Source organism: Hydra vulgaris, chromosome 12, assembly GCF_038396675.1.
Source record: "Hydra vulgaris chromosome 12, alternate assembly HydraT2T_AEP".
In the NCBI taxonomy this organism is placed as follows: domain Eukaryota; kingdom Metazoa; phylum Cnidaria; class Hydrozoa; order Anthoathecata; family Hydridae; genus Hydra; species Hydra vulgaris.
Genome location: NC_088931.1, coordinates 17,214,393 through 17,227,613, shown reverse-complemented (window position 1 = coordinate 17,227,613; position 13,221 = coordinate 17,214,393). Strand labels below are relative to the sequence as shown.

Here is a 13,221-nt window from a genome sequence, read left to right as displayed (position 1 = left end):
AAGCTATATTATAATTTTTTAAAGTCTCCTTTATGTTATAATAAGAACAACAGACCTGATGAGCTTACTTTAAGGATTTTTCCAGATGGAGATACGTATTTAAAGGTTTTGTAAGAACACATTGAAGCTAAAATATTGTAAAAATATGTACTGCAATAAAAAATAAATAAAACATATACAATCATTTAATCAATTCTTTTTAATTGTTAATTTAATACATAAGTTTTACATTACATCAATATTGCAAAATTAAAGTATCAAAAATTAGGCTTGCTCCTAACCTGCTAAATCTACAGCGCAATATTTATCAGTTACTCTAGCTTTATCTCGAAGTTGAATTATATCACCAATCTCAGCTGGATCAATAACAAGAATTGAACTTGGTGATGAAATTGAAAATAGTTCTGCTGTTTCATCTGATCGTAAGTCAGTCAGATATAAATGTCCATCGACTGTACCAACAGCAGCAGCACCAAAAAAACACTTTAGTGAAACACTAAAGAAATTTAAATTTCAAAAAAAATTATAAATTTCAAAAAAAAAAACATATTTCAAGACATTATTTTTTAAAGTCTTAAACAATATAGTAAAGTAAACAAAATATTTCAGGTTTTCATACAATTTTTTTTTTTTTAAACTCAAAAATTTTAACTTTGTTTTTTAAAGTTGTCGGTTAACGTTAAGTTCAATTAATTGAAAGTTTGTGCATTTAAAATAATGGTAAATAATGGTTCTTAATGCCCCTTAATGCATTAAAAAAATGAAGTTATATTGAGCAGTAGAGTTTTCTTTAGAAATATTTTTACACTTATAATACAACTCTTTTTGCCGACCTGATGCTGACCTCTTAAAGATTGAGGTCGGCAAATTATTGCCGGCATCATTTTTCCTAATTCTGAGGGTTGTATCACATACCAGATTTTCTGAAAACTGTCAATCATCTTGCTGTATCTCTGTTACTGATCATAGAGCTACCCTTCATACATACTATTTACCATTGCAGTTGCATGCTTACTGTTTATGGACCCCCTTCTGTGAATCCTAACTCAATCTTATCAAAATAATTAATAAAGCTTTAATTAGTTTAAATAAGATCTAAATTGTGAATAACAGGTCGTCATAAATTTTTTTAAAGGAAACTGCCAAACTAACATATAAATCATTATGAAATTATGAACAGTTGGGTTGATAAAATAAAAGAACGGAAATCAATTGAAAATTTTTCTTTTTGTATAATTTAATGGTTGTCATAGTATACCTAATTTATTTGACAGGGTAACACTAATTTGGGTTCTCTTTTATTTCAGAAAACTAGTTAAAAAAGAAACTGGTGTGAAAGAATTTGAATACTTTTTGAGTCAGAGAAGAATTTCACGCCAAGTTGGTGAGCATTGTTGTTGTAATATATACCTATAATCTATACTTTTATTACCTTTTATTTCCATTATTTTTGTTGTTCCATGAAAAAAAAGACATGGGTGCTTATGATTTTTAAATAATATGTAATGTAGTTTGTTAAAGGGTATTTTATTTTGTGGTTTTGTGTACATAATATAAATCTTTATGTACTTTTGCAGATATGAAAAAAGGTGGAGAGCCAAGTCTAAGAAAAAAAAAGGGAAAGTGTAGGCTTTATTAAAATTGGGCACTATGACACAGAGGGAAATTGGTAAATCTATAGGCTTGAGTAAAAGGCAGTTTCCAAAATAAAGCAGATACTATATAATGGTCTAATCTCATTCCCACAATGTTCCACATCAGAGAAAAAGAAAATCATTACTTGGCATGTCATAAGAATTCTTGTGTCCGAATGCCAGAAGAAATGACTAGCAAACAGATGCAGGATGTGATGTAACAACATGTTAAGAAAGTTTCTGCAAGCCGCATTTGTTGCCACATCATCATCAGGCTGGCTTCATAGCCCACCTACTGCGCAAGAAACTATTGCTTAATGAGAAGCAGATGGCTTGCCATTTACAGTGGGCTGTCCAGCACAAGGGTTAGAGTAAAGAAAACTGGAAAAAGGTAACTAAGTAATTTTTAATGTAGTAGAACTCTTCTAAATATAATTTTTTGCTTATGGTGCAATTGACTATTCAATTAGTTGTCTCCCTTTTCCTTTTTGGGCAAATTTTATGACTTTTGTCTTTTTAATCTTTTCTTTATGTTTGTGTTTTAGGTAGTCTTCAATAATGAATTGATATTCCGAGTCTTTGATTACAAGTGCCAGTCTGGTAAAATTGTGAAGCATCCAACATCATTGATGGTATGGTCTATGATATCAATACATGGTGTTAGAAGGCTGTATATAGTGGAGGACACAATAAGACAACAACAGTATATCAAGGTGTTGGAAAAAACATGCTACCTAAGCTGTTAATTAATTTTCCAACAAATGGAGCAATATTTCAACAAATCAGTGCACCTTTTCACACAGCCTGTGCTGTCAAGCAGTATGTGCACAGTTAACTAACATAAACCCTATTGAAATTTTGTGGATAGTTGCTAAGCACAGAATTGCAATCAGAAAGCCAACAACAAGAGTGGGGTTGATTGGTGCACTAACAGACATCAAGGTACATGACCCAGATATAAAGGAAATGTGCTAAGATTGATTTCTGGAATGCCTAAGAGGGTTGAAACACTTGCTAAAGCGAAGGGGTTCTACTAAGTTTAAATTTTAAAATTGCTTCAGATTTTGCACCAGTTGCTTCATATTCTTTCAACTATGAAGTGAAGGTCTTGATTTTTTGGCTTTTTAGCTGTTGATTGATTTTGATTTAGAAATTCTTGAACTTCAGCAAAAAAAGACAGACCTTGAAATTAGGGTACGCATTCAGCAATGCCAAGCTCAAAGTGTCAAAAAAAAAAGTATGACAACAAATTGCTGACTATTTTCGCCTATATATATTTATGCATATATTTATGTATATATATATATATATATATATATATATATATATATATATATATATATATATATATATATATCTTACACTGCTGATTTAGGTGAGCAGTGTGACGTCATACTAAAATAGCCTGGTAATGGGAGCTTCATTACATACATCAACTGACAAATAGTCTGACTCGCAGCAGAGTGCTGCTACACCGACTGAGGGTTTGGCATTGGGCAGTAATCTTTTCATTCATTATTCTTCGTTTTCTTCTTCTTTCTAAAAAAGACGTATTGATTTAGATAAGCAAAAATATGCGTTAGTAGATATATATACACCTAGTGTATCACATATGGGGACAGATTTAACAAAAAAAAAAAACACTATTGGGGACATTTTAATGCACCCGTTAATTTTTTGTCCCCGTAAGTATTGTTTTTTTGTAAAAAAAAATGTCCCCATAAGCAACTTTTATAGAAAACGAAAAGTACATACATCAACTATCAAATAGCCTGACTTGCAGGGAAGTGCTGCTACATCGACTGAGGGTTTGGCTTGGGTCAGCATCAAGGTCAGGCTTAGGGTTAGGGTTACAGCAAGGTTTAAATATAGTTATACTACAGTAATTAATCATTTTTGTAAATAGATGAAAATAAAAATGAAATATAATAAATAAAAAATAAACTAAATAAATAGAAATATAACAAATAAACAAAAATAAATATAAAAACATTTATATAATAAATAATTAAATTTAAACATGTATAAATAAAAACAAAAAGATAATAAAAATTAAAAAATAATCATATTTATGAAAAATTGCATAGAAATAGGAAGAAAAAAAACAACAAAGCAGGAACAAAAAAAAAACGTGAGCGTATATATATATATATATATATACACTCACGTTTTTTTTGTTCCTGCTTTGAATATGAGAGTGTACAAGAGAGTATATATATATATATATATATATATATATATATATATATATATATATATATATATATATATATATATATATATATATATATATATATATACTCTCTTGCTTGATCATTTTAATGTTACCATTGTCAGGTCAGTTTTAGGTTGTTTATTTAAAAAAAATTATTTTTAAAGACTGGAAAAAAAAAAAATCTTTTAATTTTTTTTATTATTTGATAGACCGCCTGTCTTAAAAAAAAAATGTATTGGCAAGCAGATGCTGATGCAACAGTGCACCTCAAATAGGTTTCAACTATGTCTGTCAAAATGCTTTTATTATATAGTGGGTTAAACCAGATTATATTTCTTTTTATTAAATAATAAAATCCGTAAATATATAATAAAAGTCTTTAAAACAATTAAAGCTTCCTGATTGAAATCTGCTTCAAAATACATATCAATAATATTTCAAGTTATTTTTATAGGTCAAAAACCAATGTAAAAAACGTTACTTTTCAAGATAGCAACCAATTGAGTAAACTTTAGATAGACATATTTTTTACCCAACATTTATTATTTTATGCAAGTAATGTAACGAATTTTAAAAAATTGTTGACAATAAAACACTAGACTTAGACTAGAAGAATAAGATTTTTTTTCTAACTTAAAACTGGTGTTGGCTCATCTGGTGTTTGCTGAGCTTGAAGCTGGTGTGAAACTTTACGGACAAAAAGTGCGCATGAAGAACTTTTTTTGAGCTACCTCCATTTTTTAAATTTTTTGCAGTCAGTATACTTACACACACGTATCTGTCCATTTTCTTTGTGTAAGAATTTTTTTCAAACATTAGAATTACTTTTGTCATATCTCATGTAAGAAGCCATTATAATAGAAAAAAACTTACTGTTTAAAAGTTTAAACTTGCAATTATAATCAAATTAAAACTAGTGATCTGATTTTTTTGCATGCAATTAACACAAGTATTCTTCTAATGGCATAATTATCTATATCTCTTCTGATTAACTAACTTTATAAAATAGTCACAAACAAATGTTTATTTGGGATTTTTTAATTTTTTTTTAAACATCCTCACTTCCAACAAGGCTGCAAGCAACCACTAATAAAAGTTGGAAGTTACTGGAAGAGAAAAGATGAAGGTTGTAGAGCAAGATAACGATTGACAGACAACTTAAAGGATTGCAAATTATATGAATCAGGAAAGCAAGATGAAGGAAGCGAATTCCAAAGAGCTGATGTTCGAGGAAAAAAACTAGAGGAATAAGAGTTTTTGGAGCACTTAGGAACAGTCACTGAAAAAAGATGAGACTTAATTGAATGACAAGTAACATGAGAATAAACTTTAGTAGATTGCACAAGAGATGCAAGCTCTTTAGAGCAGTGTTCATTATAGTATTTGTAGAAAAGAGAAAGAGAAGCAACATTACAACAATGTGATAATGGTTGGAGGTTGGCTGCAAGAGCAGGTCCAACTATGTTTACAATGCGCTTTTTGCACCTTGTTTAAATGAGAAAGGGTATCATTAGACGATCCGCCTCAGATACGGCAACAGTATTCCATACAAAGCCAGATTTGAGATTTATACAGATAGAGAATAGAATCCAAAGTAAGAAAGTGCCGAGCTCAATAAAGAGATGCAACCTTAGCAGATGCTAATTTTGCAACTGATTTGATATATGGTTTCCAAGAATGATCGGAAGTAAGATTTAATCCTAGAAGATGAGGAGTGGATGACTCATTGAGTGCTGTGAGCCCCAAGCTATAGCAGAAGTGAGATCCTTTTCAAGCTCAAATGCCCCCTTCAAGCAATCAGAGAGTGTTGGCTTCTTATCACACCAAGAATAAATGGTAGTATCGTCAGGATAAAATGCCACTATAGATGTGAGAATATCTGAAAGATTGTTAATATAAATTAAAAAGAGTATAGGGCCAAGGATAGAACCTTGAGGAACCCTTGAAGTTACAGAATAAGAAGAAGAGTGCTGTCCATCGAGGACAACTTTTATACTGCGATTGGAAAGAAAGGATTCAATAATCTTAAAGATGTTGCCAGATACACCGTAAGAAGAAAGCTTATGGAGAAGACCAGCATGCCAAACTTTACTAAAAGCTTTAGAGATGTCAAGAGCGAGGGCCTTAATCTCTCCATCTTTATCTAATGCACGATAAAACGTATTGGTTATTACTGTTAGCAAATCAGCTGTAGAATGAGAAGATCGAAATCCATATTGATGATCAGAAAGTAAGTTATTAGTTTCAAGATTAAAAATAATTGCAATGTAATAAAAATTGCAATAAATAAATGCAACAGAGCATTATCAAGTTCAAACTTAATTTAAACCAAAAAAAAAAAATTACAATACTTTACAACATGAAAATAGTCAAAATTTAACTGAAAAAATTTAAATTTAAAAATAATCAATTAAATACACTTTTTTGATGATTTTAGAGTTAAAAATTGAAATGGGATTAAATATACAATCTCATAATTTTAGTATTGCTATAAACCAGTGATCTTGATTAACAACCCTATTATAAACTCATTCATTTTATTCTGGTTTTATTCTTATTAAATTTTAAATAAAGATTTTATATAGATATTTGGAATAGGGAGTATTTGCCATGGTGTCAGAGAAAGCATACTGTCCATCTAAATTCTAGTATAAATAGTAGCATGCAAAAGTAACCGGACAAGCGCATAACTTGAGATAAGTAGATTTTTTTTTTTAATTTTTCAATTGAAAATTGAATTGAATAATTTAAAGTTAATTTCTTTATTACTTCATCAGGAAGCCATTAGCATTGATAATTACTTGATAATGACAAGACATTAAGTCCACCAATTTCATAATCACATTAATATCGATTTATTTTTACTCTTGTTTCAGAATTTTAATTAAATAAATTTAAATTAATTAAATTTAAACTTAAATAAAAACATTGGTTTTTAATTTAAAATTTGTCTATCTAGGTGTTCCCATAGAGTTTTAATAGGATTAATGTCAGGACTTCGACGAGGCTATTGCATTAATCAATTTTTTTTTAGTCTTGAAAAAGTCTTTAACTAAGGTTGAAGTGTGCTATGGGTAATCGTCTTGCTGAAATAACAATAGTCGAGCCCTTTTGTCTTTGGCATATGGTAGCATAACATTAATGATATTTTTGTACAATTTTTTGTCCATTAAGCCATCAATCAAGTGGCTAGGACCAAGACAATCTCAATTGAAGCAACCGCAGACAATAATGCTACCACCTCCATACTTGAAAAGTACTTCATCCATTGTTCTCTTGTCCAAATCAAATGTTCTTTAACAAATCTCAAGTGTGCTTTTCGATTCTTTATAGAGATAGGTTTTTTTGAAGGATGTCTTTCATATAGATTTGGAGACCTGATACAATGCTTGGTTGTCTCAACACTACATTTAAATTACAAAGTTCTTTAATTTCAGCATTTACGAAGACAGTATTTTTGCGTGGATCATTTTTTGCAGCACATATTAAAATTTTGTCTTGTCTTTTAGATTCAAAGATAATTCAAGGCCTTCCTGAATTTAGAGAGATTTTATTGTTATTTCTTTCCTTATACCTTTTATATATCTGCAACTGTTGATTTTCCTATATCAAACTGATCCACTATATCTATTGCAGTTCTTCCTTATTCAATTGCATGCAACACCCCTTCTTTCACAGCTAAACTTGTATATTTTTACTTTATCATTTTTAAAATTTATTCAAAACAATCTTCTTTTTAATTAAAAACACTTTATGATTTATTTAGAGCGTTTAAAAATTAAATAAAAGCCTGAAAAATTATTGTAATTCTATTATTTTAGTTCTATTTTAATAAAATGAACTTTTGAGATTAGATATGTATATATATATATATATATATATATATATATATACATATATATATATATATATATATATATATATATATATATACATATATATATATATATATATATATGCATATATATATATATATATATATATATATATATATATATATATATATATATATATATATATATATATATATATATATATATATATATATATATATATATTAGGGGTAGTCAGTTTGAGGAAATTTTCAAATCTAAAATACCATACACTCTAGATTTGGGTCAAATGTTAAAAAACAACTCCCAAAAAATTTGAGCTCAACAGGTCCACTCTATCCTTACCTCCTAAGCACTTTTTTAGAAAAAAAATTCTCAAAAACCATTGAAAACAGCCGATTTTGCAGGTTCAGGGGGAAAGTTAAATGAAAAAAATTTGAATTTTTTTTTTTTTTGGGATGTTTATTTTTACCTATATATTTTAGCAAAAATACATGGTATCATAGTTTTTTTCAAAAAAAAAATTTTTTTGTATTTAGATTTAAAATAACTACATTATTTGATAACGTACTTACCATATTTATGTTACTGACAAAGGATTATAGCACTTAGCTTACAACCAATCATTTTTCCCAAGAACATCAAAAAAAGCAACTATTCTTGCTTGTCCTCCTCAGAAAAACTTTGAAAGATGTGCAATGAAAAGTAAATGTGATTGTATTTTGGCCAAGGTAAAAGAGCCATGGATTAAAGCTGGATTTTTTATACTAAACGATCAAAGTCTAGTAAAAAAGCTTTCAAATCTGGACAATGAATATTCAAAACTTAAGAAGCATGAAAAAAGGGGATCCGCTGCAAAGCAACAAGATTTTAAAGTTAACCTGAACAAATTATTCTGGGCTGGCATTCCTGATCTTAGGAATACCAGCCCAGAAAATTTGCTCTCTTTTAGAATAAAAAATGCTCTTTTAGAATAAAAAATGACAAAAAAAGATCTGATTCAGACAAGCTTGAGGATTTGGAGTTTCCGGAGGACCAAGAAGGGAAAAGAAGACTTATGCTTGGATCAGAAGATAAGAAGTACATAAAAATAGTATATATTTCTTTTTAATCAAAAAAAATAAAAAATTGCTAGGCTTTCTAGCCAACTTACTTACAACTTACATGCCACTTAAGACGGTTTAAAATAAAAATAGCTAAACAAAAAAAACAATGTTCACTCATTTCAATCTCTCGTATAATTAAATTAAAATTAATAAGTAGTAAATTTTTTGTTACATTTTTAGGTAATGGAAAGTAGCAGAAAGAGAAAGCAGCAAGTGAAACAACAATATAAAGAATTAGAGGGTACAACTAATGTTGAAAATAATAAAGATACTAGTGAGGACTTCTTGAGTGATACTGATTTTAATCCTGGAGAGTGGTTTAAAAGAAAACCTTTACAACAAAATGTCACTGCTGAAATTCCCATAGATATTTTTGCTGGTAATGTAGCTCTTATGGCTACAATGAGTGATATTTCTCCAAGTGTTTTACATAAAGTTACAGGTGCAATTTTAACTCAATCAGGAGCTGATCTGACAGATTTCAAATGTAGCCAGTCTACAGCAGCCAGAAAAATGAAACATGTAAATCATAATATATGCATGATATCAAAAGAAGATGTTCAACAAGCAATGAATGAAACCCCATACCCATGCAAAGTGCATTTTGATGCCAAAACATTAATTAAACTAAACAAAGGAAAAAGAATTAAAACTGATAGACTGACTGTACTCAAAAGATTGAAGGTTGAGACACACTTACTTGGAGTAGTTCCTTTACCATCATCCTCTGGTGAAGATCAATGCAATGGTGTAATGGACTTTCTTAAGGAGTACAACCTTAAATCCAAAGTAGGAGGAATATGTTTTGATACTACTGCAAGTAACACTGGGTTAAAGAAAGGTTCTTTAATTAGAATATCCAACAATTTAGGCAAATATCTTTTACTTATTGCATGCAGACATCATGTACGTGAATCAAGAATGGTTCATTTTTGTAATTCAGTTTCAGATGAACATTCCACAGGACCAGATAATCCCATTTTTTAAAAAATAAAAAAATTTTGAAAATCCTGATTTTAGTTACAAACAAACAGAACTGATAAAGTTTGATTGGAAAGTAGTAAGGGGAACTATTCTTGAAAAAGCTGCACAAGAGTCTTTGAACTTTTGCCAAGAGTACATTACAAATGGAAAAGAAAATAAAGATTTTATCAGAGATGATAGAAAGGAGCTTGCAGAACTCGTTGTAAGTTACCTTTCTTCATCTTTAGTAACACTAAGAAAACCTGGAGCAGTTCATCATGCTAGGTTCTTATCCAAAGCACTTTACTACCTAAAGCTACAGCTTCTTTCCAGCCATCTTGAGTTTGTAAACCAGAATAATAAACTCAAGACAGAAATAAGGCTAATAAATGAATTTATAGTTTGCTTTTATGCCAAATGGTATTTACAGGCTAATGACGCTATTAGAGCTCCCTTTATTGATATAAAAGCAATACACCAAATGCAACGGTACAGAAAACTTTGCGCCAAACAAGTTTGCCACAAAGTTTTCGGTACCGTTTGCCATGCTGTCGATGCAATTTTAGGCTCTCTTTGTAAACATAATTGGTATTTAGTTTCAACAATGATTCCTCTTGCTCTGTTGGATGATAATATGTCATTTGAGGAGAAAGCAAATCTTGCAAAAGCAGTTCTTACTTTTAAAATGCCAATTACAGCATGATACAATACTAAAAACAAATCAAAAATAGATATAAAAGATAAAACAGAAATGGGAAACAAAATTAGAGAATATCCTTCTTCACTTGCTCTGTTGGTTGATGAACTTTCATATCTTATGTTTGATAGAATTGGATTAGAGGAACAAAGGATAAATGATTAGCTTTCGCTTCCCCCTGAGTTTTGGCTTACTCAATCTGCTTTTAAAAGCTTTCAAAATTATGACACATCTTTAATTGTAGTAAATGACCATTCAGAAAGATCTGTTGGAATGATGCAGCAATTTATTCATCAATACAATAATAAGGAAGATAAACAGAACACATTGCTAACTGTTGAAACAGTTCCTTGTGCTTTCAGAACACCTGAAAGACGTTCAAACAAACTTTCTAAAAGTAAATTTGCAGAAAGGTTATCTTCACTTGACAAAAGGAAAAAAAGTGGTGAAAATGAACGTAAACACAACTGAATTTCTTTGTTTTTGAAACTTAATCCAATAACATGAAACTATTATCAAATGTTGTAATTTTTTCAAATCTAAATACAAAAAAATTTTTTTTTTTTGAAAAAAACTGCAATACCATGTATTTTTGCTAAAATATATAGGTAAAAATAAACATCCCAGAAAAAAAAAAATTTCAAACTTTTTTGGGAGTTGTTTTTTTAACATTTGACCCAAATCTAGAGTGTATGGTATTTTAGATTTGAAAATTTCCTCAAACTGACTACCCCTAATATATATATATATATATATATATATATATATATATATATATATATATATATATATATATATATATATATATATATATATATATATATATATATATATATATATATATATACATATATATATATATATATATATATATATATATATATATATATATATATATATATATATATATATACATATATATATATATATATATATATATATATATATATATATATATATATATATATACAACACTCGGAATTAAAAAAAATGAGGTCAGTAATAATTTGCCGACCTCAATCTTTTAGAGGTTGGCATCAGGTTGGCAAAAATTATTTGATACAAAGGTCTTACCATAAAACATAAAAACGAGGTCGGCAATATTTTAGCCGACCTCAAACACTTTCAGGTCGGCAGTTAGGTCGGCATTGCCAAATGTCGACCCTAATTCCGAGGGTTGTATATATATGTAGATTGTTTGGAAAGTACGGAAGGAAAAAAATGATTCTTACGCCAACACATATATCACTTTTAATTACTTTTGGCTTTCGTCCAACATTTGCGTGTTGTCAGAAAGTTAAAACCATTATTTTAATAACAAATTAATCGTTTTTAAAAAAAACTGAAAAAAATGCAAATTTAATTGACCAAAATGTTTTTAAAAACATTCTGAATGTTTTTAACAATATAAACAATGTTTTTAATTTTTTTTTTTTTTAATGAAATGTTTTTATTACTATTTTTTTTACTGAAAATCATGCGCGGAGTGTTGCTACATCAACTATTTTATAGCCTGACTCGCAACAAAGTGCTGCTACATGGACTGAAAAATAGCCTGACTCGCAATGGAGTGCTGCTACATCTACTATCTTTTAGCCTGACTCGCAAGGGAGTGCTGCTACATAGACTGAGGGTTTGGTTGGTGCAGGCAGTCTATCAATTAATAAAAAAAAAAATTCCGGTCTTGCATTTTAACAAAATACAGAAAAAACTTTCTGACAACATATAAGAGTTCTATATAAATATATATATATATATATATATATATATATATATATATATATATATATATATATATATATATATATATATATATATATATATATATATATATATATATATATATATACACACAAACATATAGATATAAATATGAATATATAGCTAGATTGAGTTTTTATATTTACACATGAATTGAATATACTAAACATGTGTTAGTATCCATATAAATAACTACCTTAAAAATGATACATCTCCATAAACGCCACCGCTTTCTTTAATTACACATATTGATGAAGGTGAAGATGGAATTGATATAGCTGCTATAACTCGTGATACTCCAGGATCATAAACACATAAAATACCTGAGGAAATGTTAGAATTACATTTAAGACCAACAAGTAATTTATTTTGATATAATGAGAAACAAGTAATTGTCCTCTGGCAGTTTATTGAACTAAAATTGCAAGCTGATATTCTTTTACCAGATGGGAGATTGATCATTTCTAATAACCCTCCTTTAGCTAAGTAAACAAACTTTCCTGAATCAGAAATAAGTGCACTACAGTACGCTTCATTTTGATCTATGGATGTTATGTTATCCAAACATTCTTGTGTTGCCAAAGAAAAAGTAATAATTTCAGAAAATTTGACTGGTTGTAACTCTTTCATGTTTAACTTGGGTAATGCAGTGTTGTATGTAATATTTATTATTTTATCCTAAATAAACAAATAAAAACTTTACAAAGCTAAATAAACCCACAAACTTTTTTTGCTTTATTTGTTAAAATATAAATTTTTCTAATATTAATTTACTATCACTAAAAATATCGCTAAATGTTTTATTTTATATTTTTGTCACTGTGAAATACAAACTGGACCATATTCTAGATTAAAGATAAACATTACGAAAATAAGATTATTTACTTGAAATACAGTGAAATCTAATTTTGTTAAATATATTATGAAAAAATAAATAAATAAAATAAATGTATAAAAAAAATTTTATCTTTGAAATTTATTCAAATTTTGCACATCAGGTTTTTAAAAAGTA

At 28.7% G+C, this 13,221-nt stretch overlaps 1 protein-coding gene across 1 annotated transcript in view; it reads right to left on the bottom strand.

Annotated features, from left to right (window-relative positions):
- The window catches only part of LOC100206121 (protein ELYS), a 61,572-nt gene extending 48,654 nt beyond the window's left edge, over positions 1-12,918 (bottom strand). The window contains exons 1-3 of the mRNA XM_065812388.1: positions 12,406-12,918; positions 282-496; positions 56-127 (exon numbers count right to left, since the gene is read on the bottom strand). Of these exons, the coding sequence (XP_065668460.1) occupies positions 56-127; positions 282-496; positions 12,406-12,839 (721 nt within the window). The 5' untranslated portion in view covers positions 12,840-12,918. The remainder of the gene's footprint in view (positions 1-55; positions 128-281; positions 497-12,405) is intronic.
- Between the last annotated feature and the right edge of the window lie 303 nt (positions 12,919-13,221).